General features: G+C 40.7%; 1 protein-coding gene across 3 annotated transcripts in view; it reads left to right on the plus strand.

Annotated features, from left to right (window-relative positions):
* Nucleotides 1-25,771, plus strand: part of pcdh17 (protocadherin 17) — a 62,399-nt gene that overhangs the window by 22,984 nt on the left and 13,644 nt on the right. For 2 of the 3 annotated variants that reach the window (XM_059349409.1, XM_059349420.1), the window contains exons 3-4: nt 2,003-2,061; nt 2,523-2,695. In XM_059349409.1, coding sequence (XP_059205392.1) covers nt 2,003-2,061; nt 2,523-2,695 — 232 coding nt within the window. The remainder of the gene's footprint in view (nt 1-2,002; nt 2,062-2,522; nt 2,696-25,771) is intronic. The other variant, XM_059349414.1, reaches the window with a different exon arrangement.

Below are 25,771 nucleotides of genomic sequence, written 5' to 3' on the forward strand. Positions count from 1 at the left end.
TTATTGGCTTGTAGTGGGGCTGGGCGGTAGATGGATGTAGGCACATGCTGCTTTAAGTGCGACATGTGTGTTTTTTATCTTTTTGGTAAGAAAAAACTACAGACGTGAATGACATGGCTCTAGCAATGTATTTCCATTCAACACACTGTCAAAATACAGTCGACCATTGCCATTTCAAGTTTATATTCAATGCTAAACACCACCGTGGGTGATTAAAAAGATTAATTATTGCAGCTTACAAAAAATATTCCGTGCAGAATTATATAATTTTGATATTTGCTCCATGTGCCCAGGTGCGGAAAGTAAATGAAATCCTATAACAATCAAGCGAAACCTATTTTCACTTAATGTGCTTTCATGTTGATCAGATTCAGTGCCAACACAGCTGAGCTGATTGAAAAGTATGTCCAAGGACTAGTCCCTGGTCATAAAGTACAGAAGGGGCACATCAATATAAAGGCTTCCGTCTCCCCTTTTTGAGAAACTCAGGCTGTTAGCATTTCAATGCCAAACGATTTCAAACATTCATTCTTCTCTTACTCCGGGGTCAGATTCCAGCCTTTGATACATTTTGTAGGTGTTTTCTTTTAATCTTTGCGAAGGCTGAGGTGGAATCGAGTGTTTAGGTAGAGATAAAGGTGTTGGCAAAAACATGGAAGGTCAAAGTACCGAGGTGGCCTATCTGACCTTCACACACCCTTTTTTCATACTGAGCCACCGCAGAGCACGGATGACATTGAAATACTCTATCGACTGTGAGTCAAGCTGTGCATGTGAAAAAGCCTGGCACACGGAGACATTACTCACTAAACATGACATTTTACTGCTATCAATTCAGGACAGAGAGTTGTGCACTACATAAGGTAATTATTTGTGTTACTGTGATGAATACCGCTACAACGGTATGAAAGCTATTTTTCTGGAAGCCATTTGTTTCCACCGCACCAACGGGGACTTTGAAATATTCCTGTAATAATTTCAACGACATATAAACACATTAGTTTTTCGTATATGTGCGTTCTTTGTGTAGTCGATGCACCTGATTGCTTTTACATTAGTTGTTTTCATTATCATATTAAGCTTGACAGGCACTTCTGTAAATGCCAGAAAGGAACTGGGATCTCTGTGACCTTTTAGATCAATCGACATGATTAAAAACCCTCATATACCGTACTTTGATATAATTACCAAGAGAGAGCAAGAGAGAGACAGTATTTTCCAGTGCCAGTGTGATTGATCCGGTCTGTAATGCACTGCTGCATACAGTGCTGAGGATTGAAGAGTGTTTTTGCAGTTTATGCAGTATAGGCTTGGAACCAGAATTCAGTTATACTGCTGTTTTTTGCCAGACTGTTCCTTAGTATGACTTTATATGTGAGACTTTACTGTGTTAGTGTGTCTTTATGTGCGCTACAGTATCATACAGTTCTGTATGTGTGTTTTTACCATTGATCCACATAGCATGAAGCCTCCCGTGTGTGACCACGTAGCCACTTATAGAAGAAACACCACATGGTTCGACACCATACAAGCCCCAGCTCGTCACAAACAAACTCTCAGTTTCTGGAGGGAAAAAAAAACAAAAGTGTCACAGGATTCTCACAGAAATGCTGTGAAAGGAACTAGCAAATTGCATTTTAATTTCTGTACAAATTGTGCTGTAATTTGGTTACGAGATGTTTAGCTGACAAGTTTTCTATGCTCATCAAGACTATTGTCCTTGTGGTTATTGATCGTGTCTGCCAGATTTGACGTTCAGCTCTGCGGTTTACTCTCGGAAGACTAATTAGCCTGCTTTATGTGGTTAATGAAATGCTCAAACCTAAATGATATAAGGCTTCACATCCCCATCATTTTATTTGCCCCTACTCTGTCCTCTACCTCATTTTTTCCTGCATAATTAATCATATGTCACTGGGAGATCTTGTTTCACAGCAGGGCTTATTTCTGTAAAGCTCACTACATACTTTTTTTTCTCTCTGTCTCTCTCTCTTCTCTGCAGACGGACAATTTCCCCACTGAGCCTAATTATATGGGTAGCAGACAACAGTTTGTTCAAAGGTAAGAATTGGGATCTATAACAGTCACTACATCTCAGACCTTTGTTTTCTTTTCTTCGATAGTCCCAGCACAGTACGGTAGCAACAGTAGCTAAATTGACAATTAATTGGACCGTGTCATAGCAGGGGGAGGAAGGCCATGTACATTTAATCAGGTTTAAAAGTGGTCACTAACAGTATTCTCTATAATACATAAGATATAATCACAAGCAAGATGCTGTGTTTCTTGTTTTAGCTTTTGTCTCCTTAAGCAGACAGCACAGTATTTTTCCAAGCGTTTTATTATCCTATTATTATATATTTTCTCTTGTTTTACTTAAGCATTCAGGGGTGCTCATCAATGTTTCATGCTGTCTCTTAACTTTCTCTGAGGGTTACAAAAACTAAAAAGCCTCTACAAATTCCCATCCAAACACTGTGTACTAACACTCTTTTTCTTTTTTTCGCGTTTTGTGTGTCTAGTAGTTCAACATTTAAAGACCCGGAGCGAGCCAGCCTTAGAGACAGTGGTCATGGTGACAGTGACCAGGCTGACAGCGACCAGGACACCAACAAAGGCTCCTGCTGCGATATGTCTGCAAAAGAAGCCCTCAAGTTGAAGGCTACGGGGGTGAAACCACCGCCTTTGGAGCAAGGTGAGCCCTCATTGGCAGATTTGATTGCTCACTAAATGAAAGATGCCACTCGAGCCAGACACACTCGATCCGCTTTCTTTCCATGCTGCTGTTATTTGTGTAAACGATTGAGCTCCTGACTTGCCTGAACACTCACAATCTGAACTTATACTTGGCTACTTTATTCTCCTCTACTTTGTTCTCTGCACTTTTCTCATTTATTGTGTGTGTGTGTGTGTGTGTGTGTGTGTGTCTGTCTATGTGTGTATTTGAGGGTGTGAGCGAGTGTGCATTCTATACACGTCCTCAGTTTATCAAAGCAGACAAGCCCATTATGTTTTTATAAGCCCAACTACTTCAGCCTCTCCATTTAGTCCCCCTTCCCTGAGCACCCGTCTCTGAAACTTTGATAATGGAACATGGAAAATGACTTAGTGAGCGGCAGGAGATGTAGCTTCGTAGTGCGGTGATTAAATATGAATAATTATTCTAAGCGCTGTGGGTCGGGCAGATTACACATGACATGTGTAGAACAATAACTCCCCAGATATGAGTTGTTGCAGTCCTCCCCACCCCAGCCACCTCACATGATTAGTGCAGGGTCAGGGGAGGCGAGAAAGCCAGGATTATACATACTGTAGGTATAGGAAGAAGTAATGGGACAGGAGGTGGAATGGTAGATTTCTCACTGCAGCTTCATCCACTCTTGTACCTCGGTGTGGGCCATTACCTGCTTGGCAAAACAGATATTCCCACAGAAATACAAATTCACTGAAGTCTCGACACCAAGAAGTATGTATCTCACTGACTGTATCCAGTGCGGTGTACTGAACATGGATTCTGTGTAATGGTGCTATTAATCCACAGAACAGAAGGGCTGTTTTACTCTTTGCGGAAGGACAATGACAATTTGTGCAACACTCTGTGCTGCAATATGCATGTCTGACTAGATAGCATTTTTTTTCCCTTTTCATTGGTTTTTAGAATGAAAAAAAAGCCACACACGTTGGCAAGAGAAATTGGCCAATTAAAAAGCCCCATATGTTTCTCATTTTGAAAATGTCGCTATTTAATTGTCCATGAGGGACTGAAAGAATCACATTTGTACACATGAAACACATGACAAACAACGCTGAGAGTATGTTGGGAAGTAGTCAGTCTGTAAAATCCGTCCCAATACAACATTGTTGGTGTTTATGCTGCTGCTCCTGCCTGATAGTACCAACCGCAGCCTGTCCATCCACCTTTCTCTTCTGTGTCTTCGATCAGTATCCCTTTGATGATCTCGAACAAGAGATTGTCGCACCAGTACACAAACACACACAGACACAAGCCCGATGATGCTGAAAAACTGCAACCTGCCTTTTCTCAGTCGTCGCTGCCCTCCCATTTATTCTCACACTCGGCTGTGTTTTCATCTCTGCTCCGCGACTTTTCGTTCCACTTCTCCACCTCTCCTTGTTTGGGGAAATCGATTGATGTGAGATTAGACAGTTAACTGGCTGCAGCTGGCTGTGTTTAGCCAATAACATGCGGGTTTAGCTAAGCTGTGGGGGAGGGCAGGGGCAGGAGGCCAAGGCATGGTGCAAGAGCAGTGATGAGGAGTGAGGGGTGGTGAACATCTCTCTGGCACCGTTCCAGTGCATCTTTATTAACTTGTAAAGATACCAGTTGAATGCTGCAATGACGCCTCACTTTGAGTTAATATTTACACGTGAAGACAATATCATGACGCGATCTCCTGCCTCTTAAATGACAATGTCATCTGCTTAGAAAGGTCCGCTTTTTATGCTTTATGTCCACCTGCTGTTCAAGATGAATTGCAAGATGGTCACCTTGTGCCTGGTAAGCTTAAGAGTAGTCCCATCTGCTTCTTTGTCTTAAGCAGTACAGCTCATTTACAGGTAATTTACTATAGTCATTTTATGGCTAATTAATGGGGCTGAGTAAAAAAAAGAAAAGGGGAATGGAGGAAACATGAGCTATTAAAGGAAATATGGTGTTAGGTGTTGCTCTGCTTTTAGATATTGATATCTGTGGTTGAAATAAAGCTCCCTCTCCTTGCACACACATGAACTGTATACATAGAAGCACACAGGTATGTCTAATATCAGATGAAAAAAAAAACAACAGGAAAAGGGAGCTTGTCACTGGTCACCGTCCCTGGGGACGGTTTCCTGCGGGCTTATTTTCTTCACATCTCGGCACTTAGCATCTACTTCATAGGTCTCCCTCCGCCCCCCCTCCTCTCCTCCTTCATTCCATCTTAAGTCCTCTGTTTCTCTCCAAGCATAGCCCTCCCAATTACTCTCTGTAGCTCTCTCTGCTTGCCTGCCAGGACTCTGCGGCCTCATTCACTGGCTCAGTATAAACAGAACTACAAGTGCACAAAGCATGTAGTTCAAGTCCCAATCAATCCCCAACCCTGTTTCAGTTCTTAGCCTTTATAGCCACTAGGTTGTAGCCGGCAGTGTACACTCAGTTGTGTATCTTTCTCCGTTTTGATTTGGCCATTCTTGTTGGGCTTCTTTCTCTCTCCTCTCCTCTCCTCTCTCCAATTTCTGTATTTATGCTCTCCTGTGGTAATAGGTAGAAAAAAAACTCCTTTTTTTTCTCCTTGCTCATAATTCTTCCCCTTCTCTGATGTTCAGTACGGTTTCCTTCCAGACAACATAATCTGGACATCTTCACGCTAGGGACCAGCCTCAAATTGATTAATTAGCCCTGCAAAATTGGTAGCAACGTATTAATTAAGCTTAAGTATATCAAATGCATTTTTTTTGCCAGTTTTAAACGGCGATTAATTGATGCTCCAACGCGCCTGCAGCAGACGTTGATACAGGCTTGTCTGGCTCCGGCGGAGTGGCTGGCAGCACATCGCTTGCCTCTGTGGAGATGACTGCCATAGTCGCTATCACGAACAGACAGGCGGCAGTGGTGTAGGGAGATGTTACTCACTGATAGGGCTGTCCGAGGAAATGGAGAGAGAGGGGGATGATAGAAGGGGAGGAGGAAGAGAGCATGGAGGGACACTGCTTGACAGGGATACTGTTTGACTGTACCAGCTGACCTGTCCTAATTAGCTGCGATTGGAGTGTGATAATCAAGCCGCCTGCCTTGTTTCAAAAGGGGAGGTATGAGTGGGACAGAGCAGGGAGAGAGGGAGGTGGGAGGAGGATGTGATACTACAAGGACAGCAGGGATACAGTGATGGGAGACAGCATGAGACGTGTTCCTATGACAGCGCAGTAGAAGGCGATGAAATTGACTTTTCTCCGTTATTTGTGGCAGGGTGAGAGAAACCCCCACCCCCACATCGTCCCTCAACTTGTGAATAGCTTAAATAAGGGAATTGTCATGCTTTGTCAATTGCTTTCACACATGCGAACCCCCCGCACATCCACACTCAAACACAGATGTGAATACACACACTGACATATAGTATCTAACGTACACATATAAAGGATGATGGTGTATATTTAATTTTTACCCAACAATCCCTATATTTATATCCGTCTTTGCTGCTAGTGTTTAATAATTGATCATGCTGAGGATGTCAGTGAGTTCTTTGAACTTGAATGCATATTCAGTTTACACTTGTGCTGTCTAAACCTTTTGCATACACCACTTGTTCTAAGGGTAAATAATGACACACCTTTACTAAACCCCTTATATAAAGTCAACTTTGTGAATATCTAGATTTTCTCTCTTACAGTGCAGAAAAACTGAATTTAATTTGTGGAATACACTAGGTTTTATCACAACACACCTGACATAATTGGTTTACTGTTTTACTTAAGAAAGGGATTATTTCTATTCATTTTTTTCTTTGCTAAAGGTACTGCATAGGTGCAAACATATTTTTTAGCAAGTGTGCGTGCATATGTGCATGCATGCAAGGTTTTTATGGTTTTTGTGGTATGAAAATTATTTTTTTTTATAGCTGCTGCGTCAAAAATGTCCCCTAAGATAAGATTTGTATCCTGTTGGCGTACAGCTTCCATGGAGATATGAACAAAGGCAATGTTTTACTTTTTCTCATGCAGGGGTTATTCTAGGAAAAGTCATCAAATTTCAATTTGAAAAAAGAATGTTAAAAGGATTTACTATGCTTTTAAACATAGTGACGGGTCATTTTTTACCCCCAAGACAACACCGGGGTTCAATATCAAAATTTAAATGTTCTTAAAACGTGTTATTTGTTCACCTCTCTTGTAGCAGATTTGAAAAGATTTTTTAGATCTTAAAACTAAAACACACTTCAGAATCTTTTATGGAGCTAAAATAAATAAATGAAGGAGTCCTTGCTTCTATGACTCTTTCAGTTCAAACTATCTAAATTAAGAAATATCTTCCATTTTTAGTAGGATTTTGCAGCCATGAAAGAGCTCCTGAGTGTTGTTTAGCTATTTCTCTATTTGCATTTCTTTCTGCAGCTGATGTTGATGCGTAAGCCATCATGGTACAATACTTGCATCCTTCAGTCTACAAGAAGGTGTCATGTCAGAAATGGAAGTCCTGTTGACATCACAGGATATCTCTCTGTATATTTCATAAGAATATGCGTCTGGGAACGACAATCGCCCTTAAAGGCCATTTATTCTTTAAGACGTAGAGCTGATGAATTTCACTGCTGTTATAATCCTCATCATGATGATTTTCAATAGAATAAAAAACAATAGGCATAGATTACCTTTAAAAAGCAATCTCATGTAATGTATTTTTGAATCCTCATCGTGGCATTGTGTCTCTTCTAAGTAAAAAGAGGGCGTGACTTTACATTTGTGTCTTTATGTTGTTTTGTTGAATAATAGGTTTTCTCTGCCAGTCCACACTGAGGCCAAGCAAACTAAATATTCAGACTTTAATCCATCTTAAATATTCACCCATCTTCCCTTGTGGCAGTCTTAATCTTAAGACTCGAGCATTACTGTACTTTTCCAAAGTGTTTGAAGTCCCCACAATCTCACTCTATCCTTTTTTCTTTCTTATTCGCAGCAATTAATTTTGAATCACGGGTGAACCTTTGATAAAAATAATGCAATTCCAAGATTAATTGACTGGTCAGAAGTCAGATCAGATGCCCTTTTCACACTTGCAGCCATGGCAACATCTATTCTGCTCACTTTGGCCTTCAATAAACCTTTATCTGACTGTCGGAAAAGGGCATTCCATTCAACATCATTCATATTTCATGGACAGATGAATGCAGACACGTTTTCATAGGGTGGGTAGATGCGTATAACACCTATTATACCAATCATTCTGAATTTATATTCAACATGCATCACATTCAGCCTGTTATGAGCTCAGTGTTTTCATGCATGTCATTTTTGTTACAAATATTCAGTGATGGGAGATGCGGAATAAAAGTAACAAGATTATGTATATAATTAAATTACATGTATCTGTAGTGCATTACGTTTGAAAAGTAACCCTGATCTTAGACCAATACATTTAATATATAATGCAATTAATTTGCAATTGATAATGCATCTTTGTGTAATTTGGTGATATTTATATTTCTTTGTTTTGCATGAACAAATGTATCAAAACTGTGCACATGTGACCAAGACAGTTTATTTCTTAAAGATTGTACATTATAAATCACTAACAAAGTTTAACTTGTTACAGAGCTTTCTTTTTCTTTTCATGCTGGCTCACTTTTAGGGGTAAATTATAGTTGATTACAGGTTTTCAGTATAGGCAAGAGAAGGACGGAGACAGAAAGAGAGAAAAACAAAACAAATGAACAAAGCAACACAAAATCTGGCTGCTGAAAGACAGGCTGCTTGAACACACACTTCTTCTGAAACATTTCCAGCGGGCACTAGATCCAAAGTGGACATGTGATGGAGCCACAGCCAGAATGTGACTCAATCATGAAAGTGACTTTTAGACAGTTATTCATCAGATGAAAACTAAAAGGACAATTACTACCGTTTTCTTTGTTTGAAAAGAGCTGGAACAACGGTTCCCACTTTTCCTTTTTAGCTGTAATGTTTGTCTACAGTATATGTGAGGCTATAATGTATGACATTCATGGCTGTTATACCCTTTGGTCAAGTGATTAGGAGGCTGCATTTGCAGTATTGCATTTATAACTCCCAGTCCTTAGTAAATGTATTTGTCATTGCTGACAACAACAAATATCACACAATCATTTCTCATTGATTTACACTTGAATGAAAAATGGACTAATGGAATGGTTGAAAATTATTCACCCATAAATCAGTACAGCAAGAACTTAGTTTTCAGTGTTCACCTTTTATTATTAACGTTGTCAAGTAGGCTGTGTAGTCTGTCTGTCAGTCAGCAGGAGTGACTCTGAATCACAAGGTGGATACACAAATTAATTAAAACTTTTGTTATCACTGCGAGATAGGGCATCTGTGCTGCATTCATGTGGTGTTGGAATAATTGTAAAAATGACTTCCCAGATCATATTTCACGGTTCAGCTGATCTGTATCCTCTTTGTTGTGACGCGAATACTGGAAACCGCAATCAACATGTTGGTGAAATAACCTGATGCACCAGATGATTCGTTACACAGAAGCCGTGATTGGAAACTTTTTTGAAAAAGGCCAGGCAATAAAAAATAAAAATAAAATACTTGGCAGGTGATTGGATGAACCATCTGTCTGTCATCCTCTATTACCGGCTGACAAAGCCAGTTGGAAGAAGAGCGAAAACATATTTTCTATCAACAAAGGCCTTCAGTGCTGTTGTTTGCTTTTCTTTCAGTGAAGAAATACTTTCCAGTTTAGAACAGTTATCAACAGTTGCCTCACCGTGTCATCACACACACCTAAACTACTTCGCTAGCTGCCAGTCGCGTCTCACAGGATGTTAGCGGTTGGAACACAAATGCATTTGTGAAACTTAACATGATCTTTGTGCTATCTTGTGATCCCACATTTCTTTTCTGATTTAGTCCTACGGTGACGATCCAGCTGGCATGCAAGGTGGTTGTTTAAATGCTCTGGGCATTAAAATACATCTTCACTTAACAACTTAAAGCGTGTGAACACATCTAAGTTGGGAGATAGGTTACCGACTTGGGCAATGGGTCACTCCGAGAAGCACATGAATGCACCACCAGCCTTGGCAAAGGTCCGCCCGCGCTCCTCAAGTCCAGTTCTCGTATATTATATAACATCTCCTATTAGCAGGTTACCGCAGTAAACTCAAGTCTCCATCAGGGTGTACTCTCCAGTGTGGAGGGACCTTGTTAATGTGCGATTCTTCACACGATGTTAAAGTAATTGTTCTGCAGGTTAATGGACAAACATCTGCTGAGAGGGAGGCTTTATTTGAGAGCATTGTAATGAGTTAGTTTGCAAACATTACTCCAAACAGGTAGCATATGGAGGAGTCATGGTTTCATGTGATGCCATCACATCTGTCTGTTTAAACATGATTAATTAAGGCCATCAGAGTGTGTTTACAACCGATGTTCCAGTGGAGACACGTGCATGCTTCATCCCAGTGAACTCTGTCATAGCAGCTTGAGCAGGACTTGATGTGTTACAGAGCTCATCTTCCCACCTCATACCTCACTGACTGCTCTAGTCATCAGTCATCATTATTAAAGATCAATTGGGATATTTTTGGGATGCACCTTCTGAAGTATCTGTTGTGTTTTAATATCAAACCATCTAAAAGTGTAGCATGACCTTGGCCAGTAGATTAGAAAAAACAAGCAACATCTGAAAACAGCAGCCAGATGCTCATGTTTCTTCTCAGGGTTTGTGCGAGCCATTGGACAGAGAGGATTTGTCTCTGAGCCTTTCATCTTTCCCTGCTCCTCATCTTCTCAGCTCTCCATGGCCTGTCCCTGGCTGGGCTGATAGCCTGATTCATGGCAACATCACCAGCTACTTTCCTGGTGTGGAAAATGAGAACCATCAGCAATCTGGACCTCTCCAGGAAGCATCACTCAAAGTCAAATAAGATTTGTGAGTGAGTGAGTGTGTGTGTGTGTGTGTGTGTTTTTGTGCCCGCACACACGTGCCAGATCGTGTGTTCGCCCCATTCTTAGCGGATATGGCGGTATCGCACAGCAGTGAGACGATTTGCAGCTAAGCTAGTGGAATCCTGTGGAAAGCCTAAAATCTTGTGGGGTGAAGGGAGGGGAAATATCACAGTCTTAGGATTTCTTCTCTCTCATTATGGAAGATTTATGGGGATTAGTCCATTTTCTTTAATACGCAAAGTTTTTATTAAATTCTATTGTTATGATTGTGGTTCATGAAGGGTAATGTCCATTCTTGTGTCCTTCTCTGTGCTCAGTATGTGTGTGTGTCTGATACTGGGGGCTGGGCTGGCTGTGGGGTGTGATTTCCACCTCTAAACCTCAGCCCGCCTGCATGGCGGCTCACCCCCTGATCCTCATTCAGCCAGTGAAGCCTATCTCGAGCACTGTGGCACCACAGCGAGAGGATTGATGAATATCTCGGACTCTTACCACTTGGGCTATAAATCTCTGGCATTATCCCTTCACCCTGGTAGCCGCAGTGAATAATTATGGCATGTTTATGGAAGCAATGACTAAAAATATGTCTTATTTCACTCTAAGCACCATTACAACCTCTTATCATAGCATGATTGGACTGCTCATCTTTAAAAAAAAAAAAACTGCATTAGATCCCATTGAGAGTGCTTTTTCTCCTGCACATTCCAATAAGGGCTGCTTGGCCTAAATGCTAACAGCTGCCCAGCCCTATCTCCTAACACCGCTCTGTAATGAGAACATTACAGGGTATTAATCCAAGTGTGTGTTCACTCATATTAGACATTGAAAAAACACACAAAGCCATTAAATGCTGTGGAAATGTTATTTAAGGCCCATTAAAAAATGTAGACTCACTGAGTATGAGGATTAGACCAGAGTTATAGAGATTTAAAGTTAATCACTCTTCAACCATATTGTTAAAGTTTCATCCAGGTCCAGTTAAACCTCAGTGATGCTATTATTATTATTATTATTATTATAATTTTCAGTTTTTTTTCTTTTCGTCAGCTGTCTGGGAAACATATTTTACATGCACCCTGGGGTACCAGCAGACCCCAAAGGCATACTTTTAGTCAATCACATCATGGTGTTCTGTTTCTGTTTTAATTAGTAAGTTTTAAAAATACCCATGTATTGAGGTCCACGGGGACCTCAGTCAAAAGAACCCCATTGCAGCCAATACAGTTTTAATAGATAAAATAGAAAAGGTAGATAAAATGTTTCCTAATTTAAAGTATCTAACACTATCAGGGGGAGTAGAGGTAGTCTGTCACACACACACATTTCCTCATATGCTCTTTCTATTTCCATTTTACACAACATGCAAATTACCAGTAGATATCCTGCAATGATAATCTGTTGTTTTTTTTTTCTTCAGATGACATTAATTACATAACTAATAGTGTTTTGAAAAGACAAATTTTGCTCTGATGACTGTTTCTTATAGGAGTTTATTCTTGTGGTAATTCCAGTGAGTAGTCCTATCTGTTAAATATGTTGGTAGGATGAGGGATGATTCTTCTCTTATCTGGTCCAGTTCATGTCAGAAGCCGCACCTGCAGATTAATTTGAATGTGTTGGCTTTATTGCCTCATTTGTGTGTAATAGAACTCACAAAGTGAGGCGCGGCGGTTTGATGAGTTTGCATATTTCATGTTTACACTGAATACATGCACACAGACCTGCTTGCTGTAAACACACTAACCTACATTATCCCCAAGTGTGTGCAAATTCACACTGGTGAGAGTTAACTGCAGAAAAAGAAAAAAAAAAACAACCTCTGCCAAACCTGTTCTACCACAAACGTATAAGATCTGTTCCCCAAAGCAACATCCAGGGAGAGAAAAACTGTATTTATCAGCTCCATCATCACGACAGACATATTTCTGCTCCCAGTTGTTCTCTCGGTAATCACATGAACAACAACCTTGTAGATGTGGCGTCTGTGCTATAAATGAAATTAATTAACATTGTGTGGCAGAGCCCCATGGCAGTGCAGCCTATGTGTTTTTTTTTTTGTTTTTCCAGGCATGAACCTCTTAAAAGCTTAGATAAATTTGTGATTACAGCACAGACGATTAGGATATTATCATAACTTTTGATGCTGAGATATTTTAAGATAGAGGCTCTGGCACTGGATTCAGAGCGAGGGGATGTTTTTGCAGTTTTTCAGCTTATGGGTTGTACCAAGTGAGCTTTTACTGAAAACAACAAACAGAATGTGTGCTGTGCAGCCTCGTGCCTTGTGTCTGCGTGCCGGTTAGATTTACCGACTGACTGACATAAATAACTCCAAACCTTATTTGCAAAAGGCTGAATGAATGCGTTTTAGAGAATGCTGCTGCTGCTGCCGTACATTTGCTCCTTCCTTGTGTACATTTCCTTACTGCGTGAAGAAAATCTTAATGGTTGCAGGCTGTGAACTGACCAACTTTCTAAGGGTTAAATGCCGAAGTGCTCACAATACAAGTTAGTTTGTTGTCACAGCACCTCTCCAAGAGTATGTGTGACAGAGCAGCAGACGAGCTGTTCCAGTGTCTGCTCTCAGTGGGTGAAACATGTTGTCCAGCACAGCAGTAGGGAGGATACTACGGAGCAGATTATAATGATACAGAACATCGTCACTTCCTGGACCAGAGCCACTCCGCAGCCATCTGTCCTCTGTCCATGGACAGCCGGGCGTTTGTGCATGCTTGTGTAAGTGTGCGTTGCGTGTGTGTGTTGGATGTAATTCCAGACATTAACCACACTCATGCACATATGCTTTTATAGCCTCTTTTACTTCCTACCTATCATTTTTCAGTCATATACATTATCACTCTCATCTTTTCAGCACTAATGTACATGCCTTCAAAATGTCTTTGGAACAAAATCTGGTTGATTTTTTTAAAGCAAAATACCAAATGTAGTTAATTGCTTATGGGTTCCCAACATTTAAATAATAATACATGTGTTGGTTAATTGCTATTTGTCCCTATTTGCACTGTTTTATAGTCAAAAGAATAGCTGATGAATGGTTTGAAATGAATTGATAAACAGTTAAAAGTTGCAGCTTTACTGTTCTCACAGACTTCTGTCAGTATTGTTACAGTGAAAGCAGCGTTGCCATCTGTAGTTTTTGTCTCTTGAGTTGGATCTCTTTCAGACCACAAGAAACTAATCCATCCAAAAGTCTGCGTCATAAACTAAATGAAACATTACAAAGACTGCAGATGAGGACATTCGTGAGTTTAGGATTTAGTTTTTATGTCCTAGGGTTGAAATAAAGATTAAAGCTCTGTACTTGTATACAGTATTTTTTTAAATGCAATTGTTTGCAGTAAAATGTTGTAAAGTGGAACTGTCTTTTTAATGGAGTACTACAACAAGAAATCTCCATGTCTTTACTGCCTGAGGTACATATTTCTTATGTGCTTGGAGTTATTTTATGCTTTACTGACACATTACCTTTAAGCTTGATAATGTGATGGAGAGATAATACTTTTATTTATAACTGCGATGTTTTACATATGACAAATTCACTCCCGTCGCCTGTTCTCACAATTAGAGTTAATTCTCTCATCAGCTGGCAGAAATATTGTGGGAGGTGAAATCACAGGTGGCATGGATCTTTTATTCACACGACTTATCTCACAAAACGCATTTTACTTGCAAAACCACTGCTTGCTTATTGCATTCCTCTCTTGTGTGTGTGTGTGTGTGTGTGTGTGTGTGTGTGTGTTAGCTCCACATTGTCTGCCATTTTTTAACACTAGAACAGGTATTTTGAATTGGCAAACTGGTTGGCACACTTTTTTATATTTTGTGTAACTCAATAGCCATTTAATTCTCTCTCCTCTATTATCGGCATGACTGGCTTCTTTGCTCCTGACAATGTACAATTTCAAACCTTGATCTAGCAGAAAAGTGGCCTCTGCAAGCAAGCAGTCATATTAATATATTTTTGTATGGATTCGGTGGGACTGCCACAATCAGCTGATTCTTTCTGATTATTTTCCTGAGGTTAGGATCACACAGTGCCGTGGTTTGACAGATATTGTGCCCAGTAATGCTATATTGGACACAGCAACATTATTAATTTCAAAAACTCTAAGTCGCAGATTGTTTGATCAATTCTATGAAGGCAGTTACAAACATGGAGAAATTGTTCAGCTTTGATTATGTGAAAATGAAATGCCTGGTAAAAGTTTCCCTAGACACAGAATTCAGCACAACTTCCCCTGATTCAGTAAGATGCAAGGGCCGCTTTGTCCAGGCTGTTTCCTTTGCTGATGTGAATGAATATTTGTGGTGCCCTCGGGCATTGTTTCCCCATGTTACACTGCATCAGGAACCAGAGAGATAAATGGGCCTGGCCTGTCCAAGGCATCAGGACTTCTTCTCTGCTCAACCATAACTAGTAATGTCCTTTCATCCACTGCCTGCAGTGCTAAAGATAATGGAGTATTTGAAGAAGAGGAAATGCTAAAACAAAGAGAGAGGATGTGGTTTATGCGATTACAGTGGATGGGATGATCAGAAATGTCAGAAAGGAAGACAAATATAAGAAAGAGTATTTAGAGAAATAGTAGTAGGGCTTCTATGCATTAAAGAAATGCAAACTCAAATAAGTGGATTGAAAGAATAATTAGATTCCCTCTTGCGATGGGATCACACCAGCCACAACGGCAAATCGGGCCTGGGGCGTAAAGCACTACCACACGCTGTTGCGGCTGGTGAAAATCTAAGAAACAGTGCCACAAGGAAGGAAGGGAGAAACATGGCAACCAGTTGATGAGTGATCAGATGATGAGAAGAAAGAGCTCATGGATGGATGGATGGATGGGTGGATGGAGGGAGGGATGAAGAGGGGCGGGACAGCAGGCAGGCTCCATGGGAGATTGGCTTAAGTGGCATGGTGCCTGGCTTCCTGCAGTCACTGAGCCGCCAGTTCAAATTCAAAAGAAAAACCTGTCAACATAAACACATACCCTGCGAAGACGAGGCCGAGCCCCAGTCACATGTACCGACTTGTCGCAGTGTGTGCAAGAAAGTCAGTGTGATTAGGCCGTTCCCTGCAGCTTTAATAAATATGCGTTAAAGCATGTGCACCATAAATAGATCTTGAATAGGCAATACAAGCTAGCTGTATGAATTCATCATAATATCTCTGTTACACATGTGGCACTGTACCATAGCTTTCTCACAGTGACGGAGATTGAGAGAGAGAAAGTATATGTGTGTGTGTGTGTGTGTGTGTGTATCTTGGTGAGTATGTGAGGATGGCGACTGGGAGTGTTTTTCTCAGATAACCTCAGTTTGTTACTTTTTGATCCTGCTAAATTAAGATAAGGGGCTTGGTTAATTAAACTGTCACATGGCAATACCTTGAGGAATTGCGAGGCCAACACAGCTTTAATTGGGTGGCTGCTATTGTCCCGGCGCTACCTCTCTTCCCCGGGAAGCAGCCCCACAGAGGGGAAAAACACCCTCGTGGCTACTGGCGAAGGATGGAAGAGTTGACAGAATGAAGATCTTGGATATTTAAATCAAGAGGGGTGGGGCGAAGGCAGGTTGATCTGATCTTAAACATGCGCAACTTGAATGTAATTTAAGCCACTAAATTCATTATGTACCCAACATGTGATGCCTACAGTTGCTCCGTGACACGGTGGGAACCAGGTTAGACTCAAGATGAGGATTTTAATTGCTGCTTCAGTATGCATTAACAAGAGTTGTGTAATTCTCTGTACATTGCAGTAATCTCTGCGGTGCATTAGTTGCAAGGCAGGTCTCCAAAGCCCCACGGACAATGTCAGCAAGCTTAAGATGCATCTGTAATTACCAGTAGCCAATTAACAGCTGACCTCACCATCCCACCTCAAACCACAACAAAGATCTATTATGGAGATTTAGAAGGCTTGCAGTGTAAACAACTAAGTGTGATGGATCTTCATGCAGAGCTTATGGGTGTTTGCACCTCCTCTTTTGGGTTTACTCACACACACACTTCATTGTAATTCAGACCACGGTAGGATGTGTTGTAGATGTGTAGGGTTTTTGCTGTAACAGGTTTTTAAGACTCATCCTATATAATGTATGTTACTCTCCCTAGTTAGCACCAGATTCACTTGAGTTTTCAGTTTTTATGTTGGAATTAGTTGTAGCCAGTTGAAAATACTTTCCAGAGTCTAGCAATACATTATTTTAGCTGAATTTTATTACACTTTAGGTGAAACGCAGCACATACATTTTTTACGAGGCACCACACAATGCATCATATTAATTGAAATGTCTGCAGCTGCATCTGATAGTTTTGGAAAATAAGTATTACTGAGATTATTATGGGATCTTGGAAACAATGTGCGGTTGCTGCTGCTGGGGGAAGTATCCTCGATAGCACGAGGCCCGTTCTGGGGTGCTGTTTTGAAAACACTTGTCCATCTGTCCCTGAAGGTGATCAAAATCTGCCTTGATTAACAAGTGGGAAATCTGGTTGATGGTCCCCTGTGCTGCCTCTCATCCCCTCCCAAGTGGGGATCAAAGAGGATGAAGTTTTGAGCCTAGGGATAATCTAGTTCCTAGATTGTGATAATACTGTTCAGGATGATCATGTGGATGAGAGCTGGTTCGGGTGTGATCATGGCTGTGGGTCCGTGCTTGTGTGCCTGCGTGCTGGTGCTCAAAAGAGAAGAGGCAGACAATAGCAGAGCGAGCCAGTGAATTAGTGCACAGAAACTGATGGAAAATACACACTCTTGCTGTTGCTGTATCCAGGCAACCACATCAGAATTCAAGACATATCTAACAACAGGTGATTGCCACCATCTTCCTTTTTCAGCTTGAGCTGCGAAATTATGACCCCTTATACTCAAATGTGAAAAGTAAAGTTGGACAAATCCAAGAGCTCGTTTCTTTTTGCGCACGTGGTTTGCAAGAAAACACATTTGCAGTGTGAAATGTAGTCAAAACATTTAAATGAAGCGCTTTTCCCATAAATAACTGTGACTTTGCTTTGTTTTTTTTTGTTCTTTGTGAATTTGTCTTTGCGCCTCACAAAGTGTTTGTGAAATGACAGTGAGCTTAAGCTCTGCTAAATCTCATTTTAGTTTTAAGTTCCCTGTTGTTCCGCATGGTCTCTTCCCACCCTGATCTGTGTCTGGTGTTGGTGTCCAGCTGTTCCATCAGCACGACAAGTGGTTCAGGAAACTCCCTCATTGTTCACTGACCAATCGCAAACACACCAGAATGCTGTCAACGAGCATTTTCCACCCAGTGGTTTGCATTTGCCTGCACCTGTGGTTTTAGCCCAGAGGGCAGGGGATGCAGGAGGGGGTGGCAGAATGGGGAAAGGCTGGGCATTGGGGTGGAAAGGCAGTCAGAGTTGGGATTAGGCTGTCTTTCTGTCTGTCGAGATTAAACGAAATAGATTCATTGTGAGTTTCCCCCCATTTTGTCGTGTTTTCCTCAAAATGCATCAGAGGACAGCTGAGCCTTACCACCAGGATTTGCATTTTTGTAATTTGCATGAACTCATTGGAGCTTGGAGGCAACTTACGGTTGTGTGTGCACATATGCATGCAAGCGTGCATGTGTGTGTGTGTGTGTGTGTGTGTGTGTGTGTGTGTTTGTGTCTGGGCATGTGCTTTGTAATTTGACAAGCAAAATAAAGAACTTGTCCAAACAACCTAATAGACATGACTGGAGAGAGCCTGCCCTGTATTCATGGAAATCTTGCACTCGGATGACCTGGACAGTTGAAGCGTTTTGTTGTCCAACATTTACTAGAATGTTAAGAGTTTAGACTAACTGCCTTCACTGACTTACAACATGTTGTAACACAGTATCATGCTGCAGTAGAGAGTCTACTGTGGAGAGTTACTAGAATAGATATACTCTGCACTGCAGTGCTTTGCTAGCCTGGGTTGTGAATCTTATCAGCTGTAGTTGTGGTAGTGGATTTTGTGTGTGTGTGTGCGTGAGTGTGAGCGCTGCATGTGTGTGTCCAGGCCCCTCTGGAGTCCATTAATCCCAAATCTAACAGACTTACTGCAGAGGCATCCTGTGATGTGTGCTGAATCCCTCTCTGGAATATTGGATGCTGCTTCTATAATATTCACTTCCTGTTCCCTCATATAGAATACATTGTTTTGTTTTTTCCCCCCTTGACGCCAGGATTGTCCATGAGGACAGGTGGCTGCCGTGTTATGAGTTTGTTTACCATTTCAGGTGTGTTTTCACCAGTTCTCTGATCTGTAATTTTACATCTCTGAGCTCTTTTAATCCTATTCTTATCTTGTATAAGCCTCCTAATCTTTGACCCTAATCTTAAACCGCCACATAGAATGGGGCAGCCTGGATTGAGGGGAGTTGTTTTTCTCACTTCCAAATTCAATGCATACTTTTGTCAGCAAGAGAGAGAGCTGGCTGGTCCTCTAGCCTTTGGGTTTTCTATCTCACGAGCCGAGTCTGAGAGGTATTTATTGCTATATATTTCTATTTATTTGTGTTTTATTGCAGCGGCCCGGACTTGAACCCAGCCTATTTTAAAGCCTTGTGCTCATAACCCAACAGTCTCAGGAGTGAAACAGACGGAGAGGCAAAGAAAGTATAAATTAGATAGTGAGATGGAAAACACATTTCTATTTGAAATGATTATCCCCCCTGACGGGTAGACTAATAGACCGTTATTGCATTTCCGTCAGTTTCTTTTAATCTAATCATACTTATAAACAGGCGAGTGAGAGTGTCGGTGTGTGTGCATGTTTATCCATACAGAGACGAGAGCAACCAGTGTCTAGACGGCAAACACCAATTTGGCTGGGGCACGGAGGAATATCAATGCTAAAGCAATGTTGCTGAAACACAAGGCATGTTCCTCAGTCTTGCATGGAGAGGGGATTGTAGTGACAGACAGACGGCGATAGGAGGAGGAGGAGGAGGAGGAGGTGCAGCAGAAATAGAGGAGAGGTTGGCAGAGCTCACTGTGGCTAATACATCCAAAGTGTGTCAGTTAGCTCTCTAAATGTGTTAGGCCCCGGGGCTGAGAAAGCCAACACCATCGACTCAACCTACCTCTCTCCACCTTTCCACTTAGCCTCTGTTCAACACCCGCCAATATCCTTAGGGGAGCTACACTGCTGTTCATTGGCACAATTGATCAAATGCCTACATGCTAAAGTGTACAGTTTTCTTATTGCACGTATTAGTCTCATGAGTACATGTGCTGGAGGATTAATTTAGAGAGGTGTGCTGCTATGCGGCATGGCAGGTGGCTTTACAGGTCTTGCCACTAGTTTGATAGTTTGCACAGTGTCACAGTGTCAGGAGCAGTACAAAGGAAAAGTTAAGTGATTTGAACTTTAAATTTCACTTACACTTCAGTATAGATGGTGTGTGCATTATTAATCAGGGCTGGGTGACATGAAGAAAATCAAATGTCACAATATTTTTTGAACCAAATATGGATTTTGCAGCAATATTGAAGTGTTGACTGTTGGAGCTTTCACAAAATATTTACACAATTAGAATTTTGAGAATTAATCAGCAGTAATTAGAATATAATTACTAAGTGGGCAAAGATAATAATAAAACAGCAAGAACAGTCTTGTAAGTTCAGAAAATTACACCACTTTACTCTAATGCAGCCTTTAAAAGCAAAAGAAAAGACCAATGCCGTACTATGATATCCAAATGCTATAGATATAGATATAGATAGTTTCACTGATATTGCTATAAAACATGTTGTCCAGTCATTTTTTTAATGAAGCAAAAAACCTGTTCCAGCATTGACATTCCTTTTAATTTGCAAATGACATGTAAATAGTGCGTATTTCCATGTGATTTACACAGAAATAGTACACACTGTGAAAATGACTGACTCTTTGCGCTCCAGTGAGTGGAAGAAAAATGAAAATATTTGCACACAAATAAGCAGTAAGCAGGCTTGGTTTGTCAGATTAGGCTGTTTGAAAGCATCTGACTGGTGTCACATCAGGTATGTGCGTGAGCTCGCAGTTTATTTACACACCTATACATTCTGTTAGTTTAGCTGGATTACTGTAAGAGAAGTATATACAGTGTATGTGTGTGTGTGTATGTATGTATATATATATATATATATATATATATATATATATATATATGCATATTTATAACATATCTTCACAAGTGTCACAGCCGTTCTCCTGCGAAACACTGGAGGATCTGGTGGTGGAACAGTATGTATCACAACCTGCATAATTGAAGCTGAAAGATAACATTGCAAATCATTGGCACGTCTAGCTTTTCATCTAAAAGAAAAAACTGAAGTCGGGCAAGGTGTGCAACTGTAGCACATAACAACCCAACTTTATCACTTTGTCTGTTTTTGTTTTGGAAACAATCTGATATTTTGTGTCGTGTCAAACATTTTGCATTCAGCGCCAGCCATGACTAATTCATTCTTCTATGTAGATTCCGGTCCCTCTTAGATTGCATTATGCTCAAGTGTTGAACCTCTTGACATTTTTAACCTACCTGCCCTGTCTTTATTGAATTGACCACTCTCAGCTGATCTATTGCTAGTGGCAGTTAGCTGTCAAATAAACGCTAATAAGGATTACAGAATTTCCTCTTTTCTTGCATGATTTAGTTTAAATCTGGGCGATGATTCATTTTTTCAAGTTTTCCAATGGAACCATATCATGATGAAATCATAAGTCGTGCTAAAAACATCATCTAAATGGATAATATCAAGCACATGCAAACTCAAATTTAAATTTTAAGATTGGATCAATGGCATTAACAAACTGGACTCTAATTGAAAAACCTTCTCCAACCTTTACGCTCCATTACCCAGAATACAATATTGCATACAGCTCAGGATGGGGTTGTCTCTGCATTAAAATGCTGGACAATAATATGTAAAGGTCCACTTGGAACCCAAATGTTGGTTGGAATAAATTGTAAGTAATGTTTTCCAACAGCAGTGTGCAGAATTTCATTCATTCATTCCAGGGTTTTTGTTTAACTCCTGCATGCTTATACACAAGAATTCTGCTTCTAGCAATACCTCACACTAAATCAAACTTGATCTGATCACTCTGTATCTGTGTGCATGTATGCAAACATAGTCAGTGTATAGCTGATAATATTTTTTTTCTTTATAATTTCACTTGCCATTTGCACTAAATTAAATGAGAAATCATTTACTACTTAATTACTCAATATACTAAATTATACTTAATTCATTAAATGAGAAAGTAGTTTTCATTTGTCAAGTATTTAATTCACAGGAAAATTGGCTTTGCTATGTGATTTAATATTTCATTTATTGATTTACCAGAAAACATGGCATATCTTGCCGTACATCATTATCGACATATAAAATGATCTACATTGTGATAGAAGATTTTGGCCTTATCGCCCAGCCCTAATTCTGATAAATGTATATATGTTGCAGTACAACTTGTGTCTCAGTGCTTCTCTTCAATCTACATACAAAAACTCAGCACTCAAAACTAGTCAAGGTCATGTGTTACAAAGAAACACTAATACAGTAATAAGGGTAATACTGTATACTGTATGTGTTGTTGTATCACAGTAATGGTTCTGTTGAGACTGAGAATCAGAAGCACTTTCCCTAATCCTGCTAAAGCAGTACACATGGGAATGATTACTTGCACAAAGCCATGACACCCTGAGTTGTTCAAATCCCTTTTGTTCAAAAGAGAGCGACAAACAGAGACGCAGACAGAGAGAGAGAGACAATGAAACAAAGTGATTTAATTCAGCAAATGTGACAGGATTGTATGACGTCTGGTGAATCTTGTTATTGTATGGATCGTCTGAGTGACGCCTCCACATTGCTCGATGTGTTTATCTGTGTTGTTTTAGTCCAGCTATCGAGACAAGGCCACAGCACCTTGTTTCCAGGCACTAAATCATTTACGGAAGAGATCCCCTCAATCCAGAGCGTTGGAAAGAGCATCGTTGATGTAGCATGGCAAGAATGTAAAAAAAATTAGTTGGAGTGAAGAACTTCAAAAGACGACCCTCTGCGAATTAGCAACAAAAGGTTTCCCTTCATTCTTTCCTTAATAGGGTGTTTTAAACCTGTTTTCTCCTTGGATAGAAACAGGATTTCTGTAATGAGCTAGTGAGTCATAGATTCTCTCGTCTTTTTATTCCCTTCCCCCTCCCTTTTCTCTCTCTTTCTCTCTCTTCCTCTATTTCTTGCGCTCACTTTCTGTATAAATGGGCCAAGGCAACTTTCTTTGCCGTCTACTGGGGGAAGGCAGGAGATTAAGGCTATTAACATGCACAAGGATGCTGATCAGTTTCTCTGGTCTTATGTTGGGTCCATACTGCGCTCTCTCTCCTTGGGTTCTTCAGTTGTAGGCATCCTTCGTCTATGGTGTGTTTGTATATTTGGTGTGTGTGTGTGTGTGTGTGTGTCAAAGGAAGGCTTGTTTGACTGAAACAGCTCATTTGATCCCCACAAATACGCCCAAATACAATCTAAGGGTGTCACGCAGCGACCAAAGCAGCAAAAAAAAAAAAGAGAGAAGCACTGTTGTTCACATCTGCAAACAGTAAGTAGTAGTGAGTAGAAATAAAACATGGCGCAGGCATGCTGTGTCTGTTTATGTTGCTTATGAGTGAACATGCTGGGATGCACACAAAATAAAGACAAGGCACACACGAGCATGCTATATTTAGATGACAAACTGCCATAAACCCGGGCTAAAGAGTGAAGAAATAAACAAAAGCGAGGGAAAAAAAGCAAGGCGGTCCAGAAGCATCCCCTGTCACGGTGCAATCCCCCATGTCCTAATTACACAGGCTTAGAGGAAACGGAGGATTAGCTACTGATTCACCACGCTGCTCGCCTCATCTTCTAATAAGTCCTCTTCTTGTCTCCCTGCCACCCTTTGTGCCACCCTCCATGTCTCTCTCCAGGTAAAGGTAGCAAGATACTATTGACCTGTGGCTTTCTGTGTCTCTTTGTTCCTTCGTGCTTACATGTCTCCCTCAGACAACACCACCTAATCCAATATAGGCTGTACAGCAGAGTTGTTTTGTTAGCTGCTCTCATCATGTTGTGTTCAATATTTGGACATAGTTTACATCAATAATACAGTACAGTATAGGATCACATTCTCATGTGTACATGCCTTGTTATTAATGGATGTGTTTGTGTGCAGTGTGTACTGTGTGCCCATTTATTATTTGGGTAAATATGCTTTTTTTTTTGTTTCGTCTGTGTTATTTTTCTTTTCTTTTTTACAGGTCAGATTTAGATAAATGGACAACAGGCAGTCTCCATATTTTTAAAATATATTTCTTAACTCTAATATGGCACAAAATCAAGTCAGACAAAAGAAAAATATATTTAAACAGACAGCTCTATTTGTATTCATTATAATAGTATCCTGTATTTGCGTTTGAAAAGTGCTTTCTATAACCTTAAACGGTTCTATAATACTATTTTGACTGTTTATTTGACATGCCACAATTACCTTTGATTTCATGTGCATGTTTAGTTATTGCTTTACTGTATTTTTTTTCTTCCAGGTTATAGCTTTTTCATGTTAAGTGTTTGATAGGTATAAATAGCTTGATTTTAGTAGGAGTGAAGTAAGGGTTGTTCCTCTTAGACATCTATATCTAATAGCTTGCCTGTGGCTGCTCTGCTGCAATTGCTCCACCATTAAAACACTTAAGGAGTGAGAGAAAGAGGGGTTGAAGAGTGAGCTGTAGCCAGAGGAAATGTGAATTATACAAGGTCTTGAGTCGCAGGTTGGAAAAGAGGCTCAGTTTTTTTTGATTGGCTGAAGCAAAGATCTTCCCTGACTGACCTTGCAATATTTATTGAGTGCCTCTGACCGATGTGAATGGTGAACGATGAGCGGTGAACGCTCTGAGTTTCTGTATGCACAGCTGGGGGAAAAGGACGCTGTTTTTCAGATTCTAGCCATGAAAGCAGTCAATGAACACTCCAAACTTGGTTGAATAGGCTGCTCAAACAGCAGTGGGAATTTCCTGAAGAGTGTTGTCACATGTCACAGATGTGGTTACAGATAAACATCGTTTTACCTGTTCTCAGCGCTTTTCGGCCTTGGATAGATTCCCATGGCCGTTTGTTCGTCGCTGTTGAACTTGTTTGTTGAGGTTGCTAGTTTTTTTTCCCAGTCTGATGACAGATGACAGAGAAGCTGTTAGATACCTCCTCCCCTCCCTTTTTTTTCATGCAGTTGTCTCGAGGCCGACCTTCACTAACAATTAAAGCGAACAGAAACCTTTGATAACTGAGATTATTGCGATCGGTGCGTGACTCAGCTGTGGCATGAAGCGGAAACACATGTAATACCTGGAAAAGCTATTCATATTCTAATGGTGTATGTTTAAATGAACTTCATTAAAAACAATCAATATGCCCTCACGTTGCAGACACACTGACACTGGCACACGCTAAGTGCACATTATGTTCTGCCCTATTCAGACACAAACACACACATGTGCACACATGCGGCAGCCTTTATATAACCAGATAGGTCACTTGCAAACTAATTTGTATTTATAAGGACCACATTGTGCATTTTAGGGCCCTCATTGCGGCTTTGTGTTAACGGGAAAGTGCTGTTTGAGATCATCAACACGGCTGTCCAGATAACCCTCATCTCCACAACCCACAGACCTTCCCTTCACCCACAGCACACAGCCCTGCTTGCTCATCATTGATTAGGCTTTGTGTGTTTGTTTTTGTTTGAATATGAGCTTATGCTCCTTCCTCCTCCTCTTGGTTTTTTTTCCCCCCTCTCTCCTATGCATAAATACTCTCTCCTCAGGGTGTTCTTTGAACAACTTAGCCAGGCATTAGCTGACGGAGGGGCCTGCAGTTTGTGAGGGAACGCCTGAAGAGAGGACGTGTTTGATCCTGAGATACATGTCCTTGATTCAGTCTCGGCATTGCCAGCCACCGGGCACCCCCACCGCTGCTGCCAAGCTTTTCCTGCTATGCATCGGTATTCTCATGCCTCCCACTGTGATAAAAGCTATTACACTGGAGAGAAGTATCCTTCTCATTGTGCTAAGCCACCCACTGCACAAACAACCCAGA

The sequence above is a fragment of the Centropristis striata genome, chromosome 2 (assembly GCF_030273125.1).
Source record: "Centropristis striata isolate RG_2023a ecotype Rhode Island chromosome 2, C.striata_1.0, whole genome shotgun sequence".
NCBI lineage: Eukaryota > Metazoa > Chordata > Actinopteri > Perciformes > Serranidae > Centropristis > Centropristis striata.